Source organism: Pseudorasbora parva, chromosome 23 (genome assembly GCF_024679245.1).
Source record: "Pseudorasbora parva isolate DD20220531a chromosome 23, ASM2467924v1, whole genome shotgun sequence".
Lineage (NCBI taxonomy): Eukaryota > Metazoa > Chordata > Actinopteri > Cypriniformes > Gobionidae > Pseudorasbora > Pseudorasbora parva.
The window spans coordinates 22,202,728-22,221,473 of NC_090194.1; the positions used below are offsets into that span (position 1 = coordinate 22,202,728).

General features: G+C 37.3%; 1 protein-coding gene across 3 annotated transcripts in view; it reads right to left on the reverse strand.

Annotated features, from left to right (window-relative positions):
- Positions 1 to 18,746, reverse strand: part of slc12a2 (solute carrier family 12 member 2) — an 86,323-nt gene that overhangs the window by 39,549 nt on the left and 28,028 nt on the right. For 2 of the 3 annotated variants that reach the window (XM_067433681.1, XM_067433680.1), the window contains exons 2-10: positions 15,291 to 15,410; positions 12,528 to 12,603; positions 12,154 to 12,249; positions 5,292 to 5,431; positions 5,078 to 5,188; positions 4,875 to 4,983; positions 1,523 to 1,647; positions 1,339 to 1,423; positions 1,072 to 1,238 (exon numbers count right to left, since the gene is read on the reverse strand). In XM_067433681.1, the coding sequence (XP_067289782.1) occupies positions 1,072 to 1,238; positions 1,339 to 1,423; positions 1,523 to 1,647; positions 4,875 to 4,983; positions 5,078 to 5,188; positions 5,292 to 5,431; positions 12,154 to 12,249; positions 12,528 to 12,603; positions 15,291 to 15,410 (1,029 nt within the window). The remainder of the gene's footprint in view (positions 1 to 1,071; positions 1,239 to 1,338; positions 1,424 to 1,522; positions 1,648 to 4,874; positions 4,984 to 5,077; positions 5,189 to 5,291; positions 5,432 to 12,153; positions 12,250 to 12,527; positions 12,604 to 15,290; positions 15,411 to 18,746) is intronic. The other variant, XM_067433682.1, reaches the window with a different exon arrangement.

The window sequence follows — 18,746 nt, forward strand, 5'->3', positions numbered from 1 at the left end:
TTAATTAATTTCATTTACGGTTTAATTTCAAGAGCAGAGAAGAATTTTGGCATATGTGTGAATCACATACACTGAATTTGTAAATGAAAAATGACAAAATAATGTGATAATGAACCTTTATTTATCTATATTATTCTTTATCATCTTCTTCAATAGGTCTCACCGATCACTGACACTGAGGTGAAACAATTGCGTATGGTTACCAGCCACTGCTTTCTCAGATTGGTTTATGTTGGATTAAAACTTCAAGTTTGGTTGCGTTTGGAAAATACACAGTACACAGTAATCATCCGAATATCTCTTCTCCTGTCTCTGAAAATGTCTAGATTCCTGCGGATGCTCATTTTGAGAGACTTTAATCAAGCTTAGTCATGCTTCAACGAGAAATTCCGGTAACCAATTCTACTAATGGGTCCTGCAGTGCACACCGTGCGATTTTTCAAAATCCTTTGCGAATGTCCCTTGTCAGACAGTACGAACATGATCCCCGATGTAAGCCACGTCACACTGTAAGATCTCAGTTGACATTAATTTCAAACTGCACGATAGTTAAGGCGCGCTAAAAACGGACGCGCGCAAGAAAATTCACACGGAGCTTTATATCATTAATGAATGACGCGTTGGGTGACAGTGAGCTGCATTACACGCGGGACTGAAATGCTGGCGTTTCACGTTTTGGTCATAGTTTGTCTCTAAAAACCAAGATATTTGACTGTCGTCATAGGAGAAGTCACACTGCAGGATTCTGTGCCAAATCTTCTGACACTGACAGAATTTCGTCTGAGGTAAAATTTGATCGCAGCGCTCATTAATCGGCTGCCGGTGAACATGTCAAACTAACAACCAAAGATGTCAGATTTTAGCCTAGGATCAGAGGAATCTTTTAGGATTTGCTAAATTTGTCTCAGATGGCCAAATCGTGGGCAAAATCGCACAGTGTGCACCCGGCTTAAGTCTATGCCATCTTACAGTCTTTGCATCAAGAAATACATCTATGAGGACTTAAAATGCTGCACAGGGAAATCACTAGGATTTCAAACAGATTGTTAATGTCTGCTGTTGATGATGTACCTGAAAATCATTGTGAAGTCCATACTTGCAGTCAGACTTTTGTCCATCAACCGGTCTGCAGGAAGCGAAGTCATAGCCGAACTTACAAGCTGCCTCAGTGCAGTTTATACTACCACTGAGAGTAATGTTACTCTCAATACCTGTAGCATCCCGCACGATGCAAGCACCTTTCAACAAATCAATCAATAAATCAGAAAAAATAAATGATACAGAAGTATTTCATATGATTACAACAGTAGTATTTTATACGATTATAACAGTGTTTACCTGCAGAAACTGCCACACCAATGTACACAACGCCTGTTATAAGAATAGCCAAAAGTGTTCCTTTCGGGATGGCCAATTGAGGGTCCTTAGAGAAATTACACATTTACAGATATCCTTTGCAATGACGAACTGTGTATGTGATGAAAAATAAATATGTGGTTAGGAAATGAATGCCAGCACTCACTGCTAGATCTCCTGAGATGTTGGCACCAGCCAAAATGCCTGTGGCCGCTGGGAAGAAGATGGAAAAAACTGAGAAAAACGTTTCTCCTCGAAAGTCTGGGCCAAAGTTATCTGCCAAGATGCCAGCTAAAAAGAAATAAGATAATTATGTAGTTACATTATATAAAAAACTGTGAATTATGAATAGAGAGAGAAAAACAACAACAAATCTCACATAAAACACGCAAGTCACATAAAAACACTGAATCTTGAATACCTTTTTCTTAAATGGTTTTCAATAAAGACCAAAGTTTTAATTTGTACATCAAGTGGCCATCAAGTGGTAATTTATTTGAAGGTGCTGTATGTAGGAATGACAGTTAGTGGTTGAAATGGGTACTGCAGTCCATTTAATATTTTAAAGTATTTATTTGCCCCCTCCTCCTCAGACTCAAAGCTCACGTGGGTTGCCAGTTTGAAGACACGCAACAGGAATAAGTGCAATTGACAATGGAAGGCGAGGAGACTCACACTAGGGCTGTGCTCAGAATATCAATACAACGATACATCGTCATGAACTTCTGCTGATGTGCATATCGATACAGCAGCTGCCATTTCGATACTGTGTGCTTTTAAATGTAACCAATTATCACGTGAAGTCAAGTGATGTCAATTTTAGCAACCTAAGCAGCAGTGCAAGACATTCAAAATGTCTAAGCGGATTTTAAGTCTTTTTTGGAATATGTTTTAAGTTTTGTTTAGTCATCAAGTATTGTTGACAAGCTTCAGTGTAGGGCTGTCCATGAGTATTCCAAATTCTAATATAAATTCAAATAGTAAAAAAAAAAGGTGAACATTTATATTCAAATTTATATTTAAAAAAAAAAAAATAAGTGGAAAAAAAACGCCCGCGGTAGTAGAGGCGTGTCTGTTTTGCGAGTGGGCGCGCGCATGGGTGCGCTATCGTGCCTGAAGGTTCAGGGACAGGTCACAGGCATCACTGCTGACGTTTTGCATGGAAGATGGCAGAATGTGCAGAACTCAACTCTACCGCAGCAGAGAAAGCAATTTTAACCCTCCAAAATCTAAAAAGCTATATGGCTGGAAGTACTTTGGATTTTGGTCGGTAGGAGGTAAAACTGTTGAGCCACGAGATAAAGTTATGTTAAGTTAATATGTAAGCTATGTAAGATACAGTTAGCATACCATGCATTATTTTATTTAACTTTAAACAGAAACATTACTTAAGTGTAGGCTACTGTACTAACTGAAGAGATATTGCATGAATAAAGGATAAATGCACTGCTTCCACTCGTTTGATTATTTACCGTTTCACGTCAAGGAAAATTTCAATGTTTAGCACCACTCGCTCAGCATTCAATATGCTGTAAAACGTACATTAATATTAATAATATTTGTTTCAATCACTGAATGAAGCCATGAAGCCTGCTATATTTGGGACAAGAGTCGCAACCTTAAATTGCTTGCACAAAACTCTTGATCAGCCCTCAAAGTTTGTTCATTTAAACCGTTATGCGCAGAGAGCGTGAGGGAGAGGGTGAGAGAGAGTGAGGTCTGCGGTCTTGGCCATTATAATGTGAGCTCCAGACTGTCAGCGGCATTCATCGCTCATGTACCCGCAGAGAACAGCTTCATCTAGTTGATTTAATTGTTTTTGTGTAAGTAATACGTTGTCAAATATGTTTAAACTTAAATAGACTACCTATACAAGTAGTTATGTCTCTTCGTATTATTTGTCCTGTTATTAACTTAATACAAAATTGACAAAATGCGCAACCAGATGTTCGAATAGGTTGGGACTGGGTAAAAAATATTTTTACGAACCGATATCTATAATTAAATTAAAAGAATAGTCATCCCGTTTTCAGTTGATGAAAATGACCAGAACATTGCAGCATGCCTCCCATCCATTAAATCGCAATAATATTTGTGCTTTTATAAATCAAGTCTCAGATTTCAAATTGCGTCTATTTTATTACGAAATTCAAAAACATACATATTGTTTTGGCGGTAAGCCAAAACCTCAAGAAGCGGCCGCTCAAGCTCAGCTGCTACATGCAGCCGACGTGAACTGATTTTCTCTTCCGCATTAATACCAATTACAGTGCAAAATAAACATGAATGAGCATGAATTGAGCATGCGCAAAAGGTGACAGTAAAACAGTTTGTAAACAATGTCATTGGATATGGTTGTTCTGAGGTAAATGTGATATCACGTGTCTTTATTCATTAGTCAGCTAGAAAAATTTACTCCAGAGAGGAGCATTTTATATATTATAATTTTTTAATGTTCTTCAATATTTAATGCATGGTTGAATTAACCTGTCACGTTTTTATGACAGCCACTATTTAAATGTTTATATTTCAAAAAACTAATTGGAGTAGAAAAATGACTAATTTGTAAAATTAATATTACAACTTTATCATTATTATAAAATGTAATTTAAGTGTTTGTATAGAATAGTAGTTATTGTTTACCTTGAATATTATAGTTAAGAGATTTGTTTTCCTTGAGAAAATTTGCCATGTATTGTACCTGATATAGATCCAAAATAGTCGCCATTTCAAGGTTGAGACACTTTATTTAATTTCACTCATCGTTTTTTTATACAACTTTATTACTTACTAAACTCTGCTCAAAATAAATTTAATTCCAAATTGATCCATATCATAATACATATCATATCGTGACTTCAGTATTGTGATGCGTATCGTATCGTGACATTCTTGGTTATACACAGCCCTAACTCGTTAATGAGATATTTTATTTACATATTAATGTGATTCCATTCATAGAGATTTTAGATTCACAATTTTTAGATCAGGTAGAATCTGCAGTCGTTGACTGAGTTTGTTAGCTTGCTTCTATGGCAGCAATACACGCTGTTTTCCACCAACTGGCAACCTGTGGTGTCGAAATACTATTGGGTAAATCGCACAGACCAAAACAAACATGGAACACACATTTCAAAGTAAAATAACTGGCTGTAGCATTGTTTTTCAGAGAAACAAGTATGTGAACTCAGCAGGTTTCCTAAATATCTGCAAACATATGATGGTATTTTTAAGCATTAATACAGTTAAAAATGTACATGCAGCACCTTTAATTAAAATGTATTTGTTCTCTCTGCATTAAGTAATTCATTACACAAAACACTGCGCTTAGAACAAACCATGTTTAGAGATTGATTTTATACACACAACCTTACAGAAATTAGATCTATTGACTTCTCTCTTTTTTTAAAATATGTTATTTATTTTGCTATTATATGGTTTATAGCAGGTTATCATTGAAAATTAGCATTGCTTTCTTCTTGCTGTCTGTGAGCCGGTCTATATGAATTTAAGATTACCGTCATAGCTGAAGAAGCCAAATTTCTCCTTGGACTCAACAGGGATAAATGCTCCAATAAAGTAGTTGAAAATGGCAGTGATCAAAATGACCAAGAGGAAAATCTGAGCCTATGAAACAAAATCATGTTAGCACATCATGAATTCAACAAGGTTAGCACTGGCTGATGTTCAAATAAAAAATTTAAAAAAATAAACGTCTTGCCTTGGCCTCCCACTCCATTCCAGCTACTGAAATGCCGAGAAGCAGGATGACCGTAATGGTTCCAATGATTCTGACATCATTATATCGATCGACCATGAGCGCATCAAAATACTAAAGGCACAAAACATTGATTATTTTATCTACCATTCTACACACCATCATATTAAAGCAACACATTAAGAAATTATAAGAAAATATAATTGGTGTCTCTTACCATGAGCAGCTCAACGACAGTTTCCGCAAAGCCCACAACGTACATGGCAACAGCCACAGCATTAGCAAAGGCAAAAATCAGACCAATGGAACCGCCAAACTCCGGGCCTAAACTTCGAGATATTAAGTAATATGCTCCACCTGAAGAAACAATATTAAAAAAGACAATTCAAGATGTATTAGTTACTTTATAAATATTCTGAAAATCATGCCATTATGATTTCATGAATAGGTTAGCACAAAGACTTGCACAAAGTCATCAAGTTCAGTGCTAGGATCCACACTTTTCCTAAAGGGGATGGATGACCCTACATACATAGCTTACTCAGACATAATTCTTTATTTTATCCAGCTTGATTTTTGGCATACTTTTTCCTCCCTGTACTTTTTTCTTTATAACAACTCAACATTTATTCAAACATTATTTAACATTATTTATAATACCCTCAACATTCAGTATAATGAATAAACATTTGGGTAATTCAGGCTAATTTTCATTCCTGCGTGTCATTAGTCAAATTAGAGCTGTGCGTGTCAAGTAGCAGTGGTAGACCAGTTTATTGTGTGCCTGAGTAAGTCCCAGTGATGTACTGTATACTGAGAAGAGAAAGAGGCCCAGCGCCAAACTCTGAGGTACCCCTGTGGATAAGATCATAATGGGTTCAGTTACCAATAACAGTGTACTGTCAATTATGCTTAAAGCAATTTGCCATTTTAAAACCAAGTCTAAAGATTTTGCTCTTAATCTCTCAAAAAGAACAGTACAGCACCTGGACAGTTCAGGCTTGCAATGGGGGAAACATTATGAATGAAGCTTACTTGATAGCAACAGTTTCTATATCAATATTTTAACGCATAGAAAATACCCTTTAAAAAAAAAATGTAGAACTCCAAACGATCGGACACTGATCAGAGCCAGCTGATAATCATACATTTTAATGATGTAAAAGATGCACAAATCCTTACACCGTGAGGCGAATGTGAAAAACAGAGAAATGAAGGAATCTTCGCTGAGTAAAATAATATCATTATGAAGTGTTTACAATTTAAACAACCTTAACTACATTAACCCCTTAAGCACAGAAAGCATTTTTAGTTGTCTGAGTGGCATATATATATAAAAAAGTCCATCGTTGTATAAGAACATCTTGCAAGCGTCGGAGCTGAAAACGTCCTTTTTAGTCAAAGAAAAGCTTTTATTGATACCAGGCCCAGCAAAAGCTCGATCTCAGAATATGCCAACCCATGACATCCTCGTATGCTGAAACGCACGTAGCCCTTCCCACCAGCTCGTGGAGCTAAACGGATCACGCCAGAGTCCTGCACGGGTTCGGGTACCCGATGGGTCGACCCGCAAATTTTGCTGGAACGGGTGAAAAACATCCAACTATATTAGATATGGGTGCGGGTGCAGTTCAGACAAGGGGGAAAACACGGGTCTAACACAAGTTTAAAATAGTTACGTGCGTATTATGTCATAATAATATAGTCATATTATGCATATTTTTAGGAACACATCTACAAAAATGTCTTGCCTGTATTTCAAGTTAATAAAATAACTTCAAAACAATATCAGATTATTTGTGCTCGTGCAGGCGCACGCCCTTCCAGGATTCTCTCACTTTCAAAAAATGTTTTAAATAAAAGTCACACAAGGCTTCAAGGGGGTCGCACACCGGATGCAAGGCTCAGTTTTGAATCCACTGCTGACAGAAGAGCTGCACGGTGTGTGCATCTTGTAGCATATAGTGAAATCAGTACATTGGTGCTCTGAGGCGTGGAAGGATTTTGAACAATTTCCTGAATCGCCGCAGACAGGCGCCGAATGCCACCGTCAGTGTGCGTACATCCATTTGAAAGAATTTTAAAGACGTGGTGCGGTGCTGTAATTACTTTTGTATGACATGGCAATAAATGTGTAGGCCTATATAATGTTATGCTTTTTCGGGTGTGGATTTTAATTAGTGCTCCATGTCGGAAAACGGGTCGGATATTTTCAGGAACACATCTACAAAAATAGATGCACCGCAGATACGGATTTACAAAATCAGACCCGTGCAGGACTCTGGATCACGCAACCAAGCAATAAACATGCAGAAGATAGCAAGATATTGCGCTGTGCCTGGTTGTGGAAAAACACATTCCCTGCATAAGCTTCCTTTGGATTCCAATATTAGGAATGAGTGGTTGAACTTTATCTTTAATGAATTTCCAGCTCATGTGCGCAAGACATTGCACGTTTGGTTCATTTCATTTCACTGCAGAATCGTTTGTAAACTGGATTTGCAGACACGTTGATTACAACACAATGGTGTGCCTTCTGTATTGGATCTGATAGGAATGGTGCAACACACTTGTGAGTAAAATGTTTTTTTTTTTATATGTGATAGTACTGCATTTTTACTTACTTACAGTGCATGTTACAGATTGTTTTGATTATGTGTCTAACGGAACATACCTTAGCACGCTGTCAAAGGGTGAAGAATCCTTTATTTGTGGTGTTGTTGGTTTATTTGGATTCGTGATCAGACTCTGACATGCATAGGCCAGGGACCGGTCCCGGGGCCATGTGTTTTCCAGACGGGCAACCAAAACGCAAACATGTCAGCAGACTGGTGAATCTTAAATTGTAAAATAAAACTCCTTTCTTGATCTGCATTGTTTACTCTCTTGACTCGATATTTAAAAGGGTGCGCAAGTGTGTGTGCGGTTCAAACTAAATATCCACCGGGCGGGCCAAGTAATAAAAAAATAACATTCCAATTAAATGCGGGTGGATGAGAGATAAATCATTGTGTTTCTTTGATAAAGACGTTTTGCGAGCCCTATGAGTGAATAATTCCAGTTGACACTTTCAAAACAATCCCTCACATGAACGGACAGGGGAGCAGAAGCTCATTAATTATGCAAATATCCAATTCTAGCCGTGGACATTTACTTTCAAGTCTACAGTGTGGCACACCCATCAAAATAGAGCATTTTTTGAGAGAGCCTCAAAAAAAGTGTAGAAAATAGCCTATTACTCATTCATTATGATGTTTTTGAATGTAAAAACCATGCAAACGTCATAAGTTTATCTCAGACAACAGTTTAATTTGTGTTTTATCATGACACCTTTAAGGATACACGGAGTAATGCTACCAACACGATCATCATTTTTGAGAGAAATGTGAACACCTATACGAAGTTCTCAGTTTAGGATTAAAACAAATTCCAACCCACTGATCTGTTTAATGATTAGGGATGTCCCGATCCGATCACATGACTCGATTGGAATCGGACGTTACCTCCCAATCAGGACTCGGATATATGTATATTCTCATTATTTTTTTGAACACATCAATAGTTATGCGGTGGCACAGAGTTAGACCCTTTTAACGCCACACAGAAACAGCAACGCATGCAGCATGACATCACTTTTTGTTGTACGGTTGGTTGGTTTAAATCAAGCCTGTCGCACCACTCTCAGAAACTGAATCCTCCGCGCTTCGATCGCCCCCAGGTGGCCGGTCCCAGTATAGCAGCACCTCCGTGTTTTCTAATGGACGCGAGGCAAACTAAACCAAATTACACATCAAATATTTTTCCCCAAAGTTAGTTTGTCATTGTAGGCAATCATCATCACGATTTCATTTCAAGTGTTCGTTTTTAAAATAAGTTTAGTTTTAGTATAGTTATTTGAGGCTATAAAAACGGGTGCGTGATGTCATGATTGACAGCTGAGCTCGACGTCTTCTCTGAGTGAAGTTGTCACTGAAGCACTAATAGACTTTTTTGGAATTTTTGGGAGCAGATTGGAGCTTTAGCTTTAATTTCTACATATCCATAACTGTTTATTTCACACCAACATTATTAATTGTTCTGCATCTGTGAGAGTATGGATGGGCTTTTGATATCGCCGTTGTACTTCCTGCTCTCTACTGCGCAACTCCGGTCCCAGACTTTTTTTATATTTACTGTTGCACTAAAATCCAAAGTGAAGAATTTGTGTTATTTATTACTTAATTGTTCAAGCTACCTCACAGAAGAGCTCTGTTTGTTAACAGAGTGGTTGAATGTTAAAATAAGGTGAATTAAATAAAAAATAAGGAACAACCTGGATCATTTTTCCCCTCTTCTTTATTCTTTTTTTATGTAGGCTAATATAGAAGTATTGGATCTGGACTCTGTATTGGCAGATACTCAAAATCAAATGACTCTGACTTGGACTCGAGGGCAAAAAAACCTGATCGGGATATCCCTAATAATGATCAGCAATTCAATCAAAGCACTCTTTGGTGACATGGGTGATTACGTAACTGTTCATCATCTGTCCATAATCATGGATTATGTTGCATCAACTACATACTGACGTGCCATTTTCAACAATTGGAGCATGTTTCATAAAGTTACAAGCGTAAATGCCACTTTAAAGCTCCATTTGTTTACTTGGGTTAGAATACACACAACCTCACAGCTGCACATAAACTATGAAGGATATCTTTATATCTGAGTGACGGATTATGGTGACTCAGCACTACTTGGATATAATCATAATGGCTACATTATGCTTTTGGCTAAGCTTTTAAATGACACCTATTTGTGTTGATCAATGCAGTAGTTTTGAAAAATATGACGATTCATATTTTCACAGCTAAGTGGCACCCACAGCAACACTTCATTTTAGAGGAGTAACTGCGCGCTTGTTAACAGTTGATCATTGAAATGGATGGATGCATTGAAATGCTGATATTCTAAGCTTTAAAATGATACCCTATTCATGTTATTACATTCACATATTTTTTGTAAATTTGATTATGTTTTTTTTTTTTTCCACCGGGGTAGGGGTACAGGTTTAAGGGGTTAACAGTAGCTGCTATTCAGTTCAGTGTTTAATAAATGCCTGGAATACCAGGGACGATTAGGCCTAATCTCAGATTAACGGCTACTCACCTCAGTGATAAAGCATTAGCACAAACACCATTAAAAAACCTGCATGCAAAGCTATAAAAAGGAAATACGTCAAGTAGTAATTATAATGTCCTGTGAGTGTGGGAAGATGTAAATTATGAGTAGCAGTGATAGCAAAACATCCATGAGTATCTCAAACAAACCCAATCCTACAAATACACACCCTCCCGTGACTGGGTTACTAAGTAATGCCTGAGGTGCTCATGGAAAAATATTGATTTCGCTTCCACACTGAAACAAAAATGTTATCTAGTGCCATCAACCCGGTCTTTCAGAGGGAGGCCTAAAGAGTGGGTAAACTATCAATTTCTGACTTCCAGACAGCCAACGAACTGCTCAATCTCTTGAGAAAAACAAATCTCCAACCACCCTTTTGGGTTTCCCCACTAGTGTTTTGAATTTCCCCACAAGCCGTGAGAACTGGAAGCATTATGCCATGTACCTTACTACACGTCATCGGTCACGTGACCAAACTACCCAATCATGTTAGACCTGCCCTGAATAATGCCCTCAATATGTGCCCTCAATATGTGATTCATAAGAGTTTAAAACCACACTAAAATATGAGAAAAAAAATTGTGGTCACAGTTGCTACTAGTGGGAATAAATGGATTAATGCCAGAAAAGTTAGGTGTCCTTACGCTCATGAAGTCAGACGAGAAGACGTCTTGGTGAAAATAATTAGGTTAGAGGCAATTAGCCAGGAGTTCAAAAAAACTCCTGGCTAATTGTCACAAGACTATGCCACAAAAAAGACTAAAACAAAACATCTGTTCTGAAGACCTCAAGTACATTACAATAAAGGGATTTTCCCACTGCACCTAACCCAAAGTTATCATTGTTCTAAACACCGCTAATTTAGAAGCAGGGTTAGGGACGCTTTTTACCTGGGGTTATGAAACCCTGCTCCACAGCAATGCTAGATCATTGTGTGCTGTGTTTATCCAATTAGTGACACTGACACCAAAAAATAGAGACGTTTAAAAGTCGTCACCAGGTTATGAACTGCCCGTTTAGGGACCTATGAAAGCCATATTTCTTTGTACTAAAATACCATTACATTTTTTTTTACCAAAATATGTGCTTGCGTGCGTGCGTGCGTGCGTGCGACAGAGACGTATGCAGGTAGAATTCATATTCAAAACAGACACTAGGTCTACATCATGATATGATTTAAGTGTACTTAACCTATTTTTGATTTATTCTTCCAAGATTTTACAAATTCCATGAAATTCCTTTATACAATAAATTCTGTTTACATGGCTGGATTCGGCAATTTTGGCTGTTTTCCGCATAGTTCCCTCCCTACCTGTTACAATCATAGCTATCTCTTATTGAAAATCTCATTCCTAAATGATAATGATATGCCCTTGTCTGTTTAATAAAGCTTTGACAAAATCATACCGGAACAGTCAGATCTGTTTGCGTTGCCACTGATCCAGTGAAAGCAGATCTCATGTACAATATAGGTACTAAAAAACATTCAAATTATGACAAAAAGTACTGGGATAAGTTTATAGTTCAGATATAAACACTGATGTCTACAGTAGTTATCAAAATAGTAGTCTAGTAGCCAACTAGGTGAACCTGGAAATGTTTAGTACACCAAAGTTTTACTGCAGAAATGTGAAGTATGGGTCCCCAGAATACAAAAACTGCCAGATGCTACTTTGCATATGTTGATCAATTTGCATAATGAACATTAGAATAAAATCACATCGAAAGTAACTTGGCACTACAAATAATGATTGTATCATTACATTGTTAAACCAGTAGGTGGCAACAAGTGAAAGTTACATATACACATTTAAATTATATTATATCATAATTACCATTCAAAGGGTCTCTGTGATGCAGCAATTATCTTTGATTTACATAGGTGCTGTCTTGATGCACATTTAATGTTTTATTACCTCCTCGCACAAAGCCGTTGGTTGCGATCGCAGAAGTCGAGCAGCCCGTGATGGTGGTCACAACAGTTGCCATAATAACAATAACGCAGGAATATGCTGTGGAAATAAAAATGTGAAATGACAGTAAACATCTCTACCAACCCATCTTTAAATCAAAGACAGCACTAAACACTAGCCGTTTGCACCCAGCTTCATATGCAGTACATTTGTTGTGTTCTTTAGTGTGGTGCCAGTAAATGACACCAGACCGCTCATAGCGCCTCACAGCAACATTCAGCGTGTGCATGAGAAATGACTGCAGCTTGATGGAAAACACAAGAGTTTGCTTGTGAATTGAAGTGCTAATTCACACGGCCAACCAAAGTCAAACCTACCAATTCCAGCCTGGCCCACGATCCATGTCATTCGAATGAAGAGCATCACACCCCATATGTTTAACATGCAGCGCACCTGCACAGAGGAAGGATGCAGTTTAGACTCATGCTGACAAAAACATCAACGACCAAAGCCGTTTCTCAAACTTCGCCACGGACCGGCCATGACATTCACTGGGACCAATGACCTCAGGAACCCATCCATGTTTGAAGGAATTCTGCGGGTTAAGGTCTATCGACAGCATGTCTATTACAACAGAAGGGAGTGATCACTGTTACAGTAACAGAAGTCTTCTTGCAAGAGAAATAAACATTCACAGACCTCCAGCGACTTTAAATGCAAAGATTCTATTTTAAAGTGGCTTGTTTTATTTGTAAAACATCTAAAGCAGTGGTTCCCAAACCTGTCCTGGAGGACCACCAGCCCTGCACATTTTGTATGTCTCCCAATATCTGACACACCCATTTCAGGTCTTGTAGTCTCTACTAATGAGCACATGAGTTGAATCAGGTGTGTTAGATGAGGGATACATACAAAATGTGCAGGGCTGGTGGTCCTCCAGGACAGGTTTGGGAACCACTGATCTAAAGTATCTGGCCCCAGTTTATATTTATATTAGGTGGTCCCAGGGACGTCGTTAGGCCTATTTTAGTGGGGCTGAAGCTACCCCCAAATATTCCTAAGCCCCCTAAATGATAATGAACAATAACCGTATCCTAATTCATATTTAGACGCAACAAATTATATATATATCCAGCAACCAAAAATAGCCGAAAAATCAGAAGTAAAAAGAGTCATTGTGATGATCCAAGTTATTCAACTAAATAAACAAATTAAATGTATTAATTAGGTCATATTTAATTCTATAAACTATCCAAATCAGATTTTGTCCTGTTTAACACTGAAGCTGCTTTGAAACAATCATCATTGTAAAAGCGCTATTTAAATAAAATTGATTGATTGATGATGCACCACACAGTCTCGTTGTAACTGTGGCAGCTTTCAAAGCATTAAAACCGGAGCATTGCTGCAAGTGCCCTTTTCACACACTCCGTTTGCAGTGCGTATGCGGTGCGCATTTTTTCAGTACCATTTAGCTAAATAAGAAGGCATAATGGATAGCACTCGTCTTTCCTCCTTTCTTTTTGGAGGAGAAAAAACTAAGTTCTTTATGACCTGCTGGGTTTCTTGAAAAAAAAAAAAAAGATTTACGAAATAAAATATTTTTTTGTCTATTGTAATGTGTGATTTTTATCATTTGACTATGACATGTTTAAATGTTTTGCCACTTGCATAGCGTAAACTTAAAATATACATCTAAAAGCTATATAAATATAAAGGAATTGGAATAAAGGAATTGAATAAAACGTTGTTTATAATGGTGCTTTTAAACGTGTCATCTATGAAAGAGTGAATTGCAATAATGACAAGCCATGTCCAATAGCCTAACAACTTTTAAATTTGAAATAAAAAAATAATGAATAAAAGCTGTGTTTGTGGTATACAGCCGCGGATCAGTTGCGCACTGCAAACGCAGCAAATATGAAAGCACAATAGCGCGCGCAGCTCCTGCATCGCCAACTTTAGTTTGGTTTGAGCTCACCATGCACCCACACACGCTAATGGTGAAGGGGCGATTAGTATGTGTCGTGAAAAGTGATACAGTGAAATTGCAAGTTGTTTTCAATTACCTGCTTACTTTAGCTACGGTTTCTTGAGGATACCGAGGATAGGGGATATTTTGGTTTGCTATGGAAAACTGTAGTCTAGCTAGGGTAAACAAGCAAAATATACGATTTTCCAAACACAAGTTACAAATACCCTGGGGCTAAATAAAATTTTTATTTAACTTGTATTTAATTTATTTATTTCAAGGTACTGTAATAATTCCTTTGGGTGAGTTTGCTCCATTTACATATGTCCCTTTCTATTGTATCACAAGAATATAGTGTATCACAGTGTATATGATTTTTTTCACACTAGTCTTAAGGGAACATTGTTGAAGTTTTGTGGCGATACTAATCATCATATACTTTTAATGTTCTTTAAATTTCCCCATCAAATGTTCTATCACTAAGTGATCGTTTTCTTATCTTTTTTAATTGACAGACTAATTAATTTGTTTCTGAGGTAACAGACATTACACAACAAAGGCTGTCGACAGAGAACCCGGAGCAGTCCTCTAAACACACAGTTTTCAAACACTGAATGAATTCCTGCCGTGATTTGAAAGACACTTTGGATGAAAATGAATTTTCACTTGTAGACACTATGAGAAGCTGTTTGGTGTAAAATGTTAAGACTGGGAAGGTGAAAATGAGGACAGTTTCAAGGACGAGGAAGACCTGTCAAAATATTCACCAAGAGACAAGAAGCAGAGCTGATCTGTGAAACAAAGCTTTTACTGGATTCAAATTCACGACCACCCCCTCCCCCCACTCTTCTGTCAGAGTCTGTACCGAGCAAAGTCACAGCTTGTTGAGAGCATTAGCATAGTAAACATTACAAAAGCATGACAATTTAACATTCAGCCTCTAATATGAGTTTCTACAGGTAGCAGATCTAGCAAACTCACAAAAGACCAATTATCGCCCACCGCTGAAAAATCTCACTCATCAACATTCCTTTCTTTGATTTTGAGTGGCTGCCATAAATAACAAGTCAAATGACACTCTACATACAAAGTATCATACATCAACAACTCTACTGACTTCTGCTGTATTGTGTTTGACTTGTTAGCTCATCTTAAGGCAAGTTCTTACCAGCACTCCTTTGATCCATCCAAATTTCACCACGCCTTTAGACTCTGATGCCTCTTTAGCTGCGGCTTCCTCAGCAGGGGTCAAATCTTCACCGTTGGCAAACCCATCCTCAAAAGGCTCCTGCAATCAAAAGATATATACAAGCATTAATAAAAAAAATTAGACATTAGACTTTTCTATAGAATAACATGCATAAATTGATTAATCAATTGCTAGACCCTAGACCCTTAAACCCTGCTCCTGGAGAGATACCTTACTTTAATTCAATTTATAAATTAAATTGTATTACTGTAATTTATGTGGGTGAGTTTGCTGCATGTCCATCAGGTCCCTTTCTGGTGTATAATGCCAAGGATGCTAGGTTCACATGGGGTTTCATTTCATATGATTAAAAGATAAACACAATTGTTTTATTTGTATTCATTATTGTATTTATATTCATTTGATTGCCAAAACAATTTCAGCGATTATAACTTTACACAGATCAGTGTATGATTCTTTCACACTAGTCTTATGTGAACAAAATTTGTGGCAAAATTAAACAGCATGTTTTCTTTCTTTCTCTCTTTCTTTCTATCTTTCTCTTTCTTTCTTTCTATCCATCTTTAAATAATATAAGAAAAAGAAATGATTGATGCATGAAAATATACTGAACTTTTAAATGAAATGCATAAATATTAATATATATCCATTAAAACATTATAGGTGTTTAGCTATAATGTAAATTGCATAAGTAACACTTCACAACATGAACAGGACCAACGCATCCCTGAAATGTCTGCAGAGACCGTGTCAATTAACCTCCCCTCTGAAATTGCCTCATCAACATGGCATCCTCAATAAACCCGTCTCCGGCGTGATGCCTCCGACCTTTCGACTATTCATATCTAGTATGAAGTCATGTAATATGACTTCGGACTTGAAAGGTTGCCAGAATAATCCTCATACACTGTTTTTTATTGGCAAAATGAGAACTGGCACCCCGACTCTGGTTTCTCCCAAGGTTTATTTTTCTTCATTATGCAACCTGTCACCTTTGGCTTGGCTTACTTAGTCGGGGACACTAAATTTCAACTAAATATCCAAAACAATTTAATTACTAAACTAAATTACTGACCTGCCCACATTATCACTATAAACGACAATTGAAATGAGTTGGATGACATCACTGTTTTCTCCAGATCGCCTGTACAGTCAAATCAAAATGTTGTTATTTTCCTGTTAACACTGAAGCTGCTTTGAAACAATCAGCATTGCAAAAAAGGGCTGTATAAATCAAGTTGACTTGACATGGATGTAACGATTCACTTAGAGCTGGCTGAAAACCTATTAAAATGTGATGATTCAAGTCAGTTGAGTTAAACGAATACACATATTGAATAGTTGGGATGCTGACACTGTATTGTGACCTCATTTTACAGGCATGATGGTAGCGAGCAAGTTGTAAATAGCGTTACGTGCATGCACACTGGCGCAAAGCAGAGCGAGCGTTTTCAGTTAATTCTTATGGAAGTTGAGCTTCATGCTCACACCAGTGCACACAGTAGCAAACATTGTGAGGGCAAGCAAAACTTTGACTTTCAAATCAGAGCTGTGGCATTTTGACTTTTGAAGACTTAATAATCAGCTCAGTGAAAAGCTTAATTTACCTGTTTGCATGTAAAAAGATATGAACAGGCCCAACCACACTGACTGGTGTATTTGCAGCCCCACTCACAGCTATGAGTGAGTTCAAGAGCCACAGTGTCCCCATGGAGGGACTTCTTGGGATTATTGTCAAAATTAGCAATGGCTGAGTGTGCTATTGTCATCAATGAACTTTGATCGGGTTACAGGAGCCAAAAATCAACAATGTCACTAAAGAAGAGTGTTTATGGTTGTGAGGGAAAATGTTGTTCGGCTTCCCAGAGAACCCAGCATTAAGGAAACAGTGGATGCAGTTTGTTTTTCCAGAGCAGGAGAGTTCTGAAAGTGTGCAATCTAAACACACTTTTTTAACATTGTCTTTTATAAATATGATCAAACTAAAGACTGTGACATGAAGGATGCAATACTACTCTATAAATACTCAAAATTACCATGAGATTGGCAGACACTGTGTTTTATGAACCCTTTAGAGCTATGAGAAAATGAGAATGTGCGTAACAGCACGTCAGATCTGCGTCATGTTTGGCAGTGGCAGATCTTAAAGTTACAGCAGCCTAAAAAAAAATAGTTTAAGTTTTGTCTGCCAATAATGTTAAACAAAGGCAACAGACAAAAATTGTAGCTTTAATAAAAATAATCTGTATTTAATTTATAAATCATGCAGTTAAGACTATTCAATTTCTGTATATTGATTATATATATATTTTTTAAAAGCCTAATAATGTTAAAATTGATAGCTTTCAATTATACTGTAATGCTAAATATCTATATCTATTATTAATCTTTAGGAAAAACACCAGTAGCAGTATTAGTATTAGTATTAGTGATACTGACATTCATTCATAAATGAATGGCATAACATATTTAAAATATTATTTTAGTGGTTTCTACATTTTTTTTTATGTATCTATTGGCAGCACTAGTTTTATATTTCAAATGTAGTTTTATTATCTGGCAAAATATATTTGAAATTTACAAAGAACTATGTGCAGCATTTTGCCTGAGAAATACTTCTATAGCATTTATTAATCTTAAATGGCACTGACAACCTGGTCATCTTTAAATATCAACACTAAAAAGATAAGATCATGTCACAGAGGGTGATTCTACTAAAGCACTGGTTTATCGGGTAAACAGTGGTTTAAATAGTAGGGAGTCTAGGGACTTCCACTGAATGATTCCAGCCTGTAATACGAGTCTCTACAGGCAGCAGATAGGCCTATAGCAAACTAATAAAAAGACCAATCATCACCAACAGCAGAAAACTCACTCATCATTCAAAAGGTCTCTAACCCAGCTCCAGAAGAGCTACCTGCTGACTCAACCCTGCTCCTGATTTTAAGTAACCCTGAACACTTTTGATTACAGATGGAGCTGAACTTTCCAGGAGCAAAGTTGAAGACCCCCTATCTGACCAATATCAAGTTACTTTCATTAAAAAAGGAGATCAAAATATTTGAAAGTATGGTAAGATTTTGGTAATGCTAAGAAAATTTCATGTGATAGAGGTTCATAATGCTGTAGTCTTTAGGAAGATGTTTTTTATGTAAAAGTTGCACAAATGCAAATGAACTGTAAAAATAAAAAAAATACTCATGACTTTAAAGATTTGATACAACATAACATTCACAGCAGCACAGTTAACCTTGTGTTTGTGAAAGGTCAAACACAGGAAGTGTCCCTCCTCCACAGAAACAATGCCATGACGAAGGCAGCTGCCCCATTACTGCTCCTGGGACATAAATGACCCTGTCTGGATGTCCAAAGGGGGGGTGGGGGGTGGGGGGCTTTACATGACAATATGTGAAG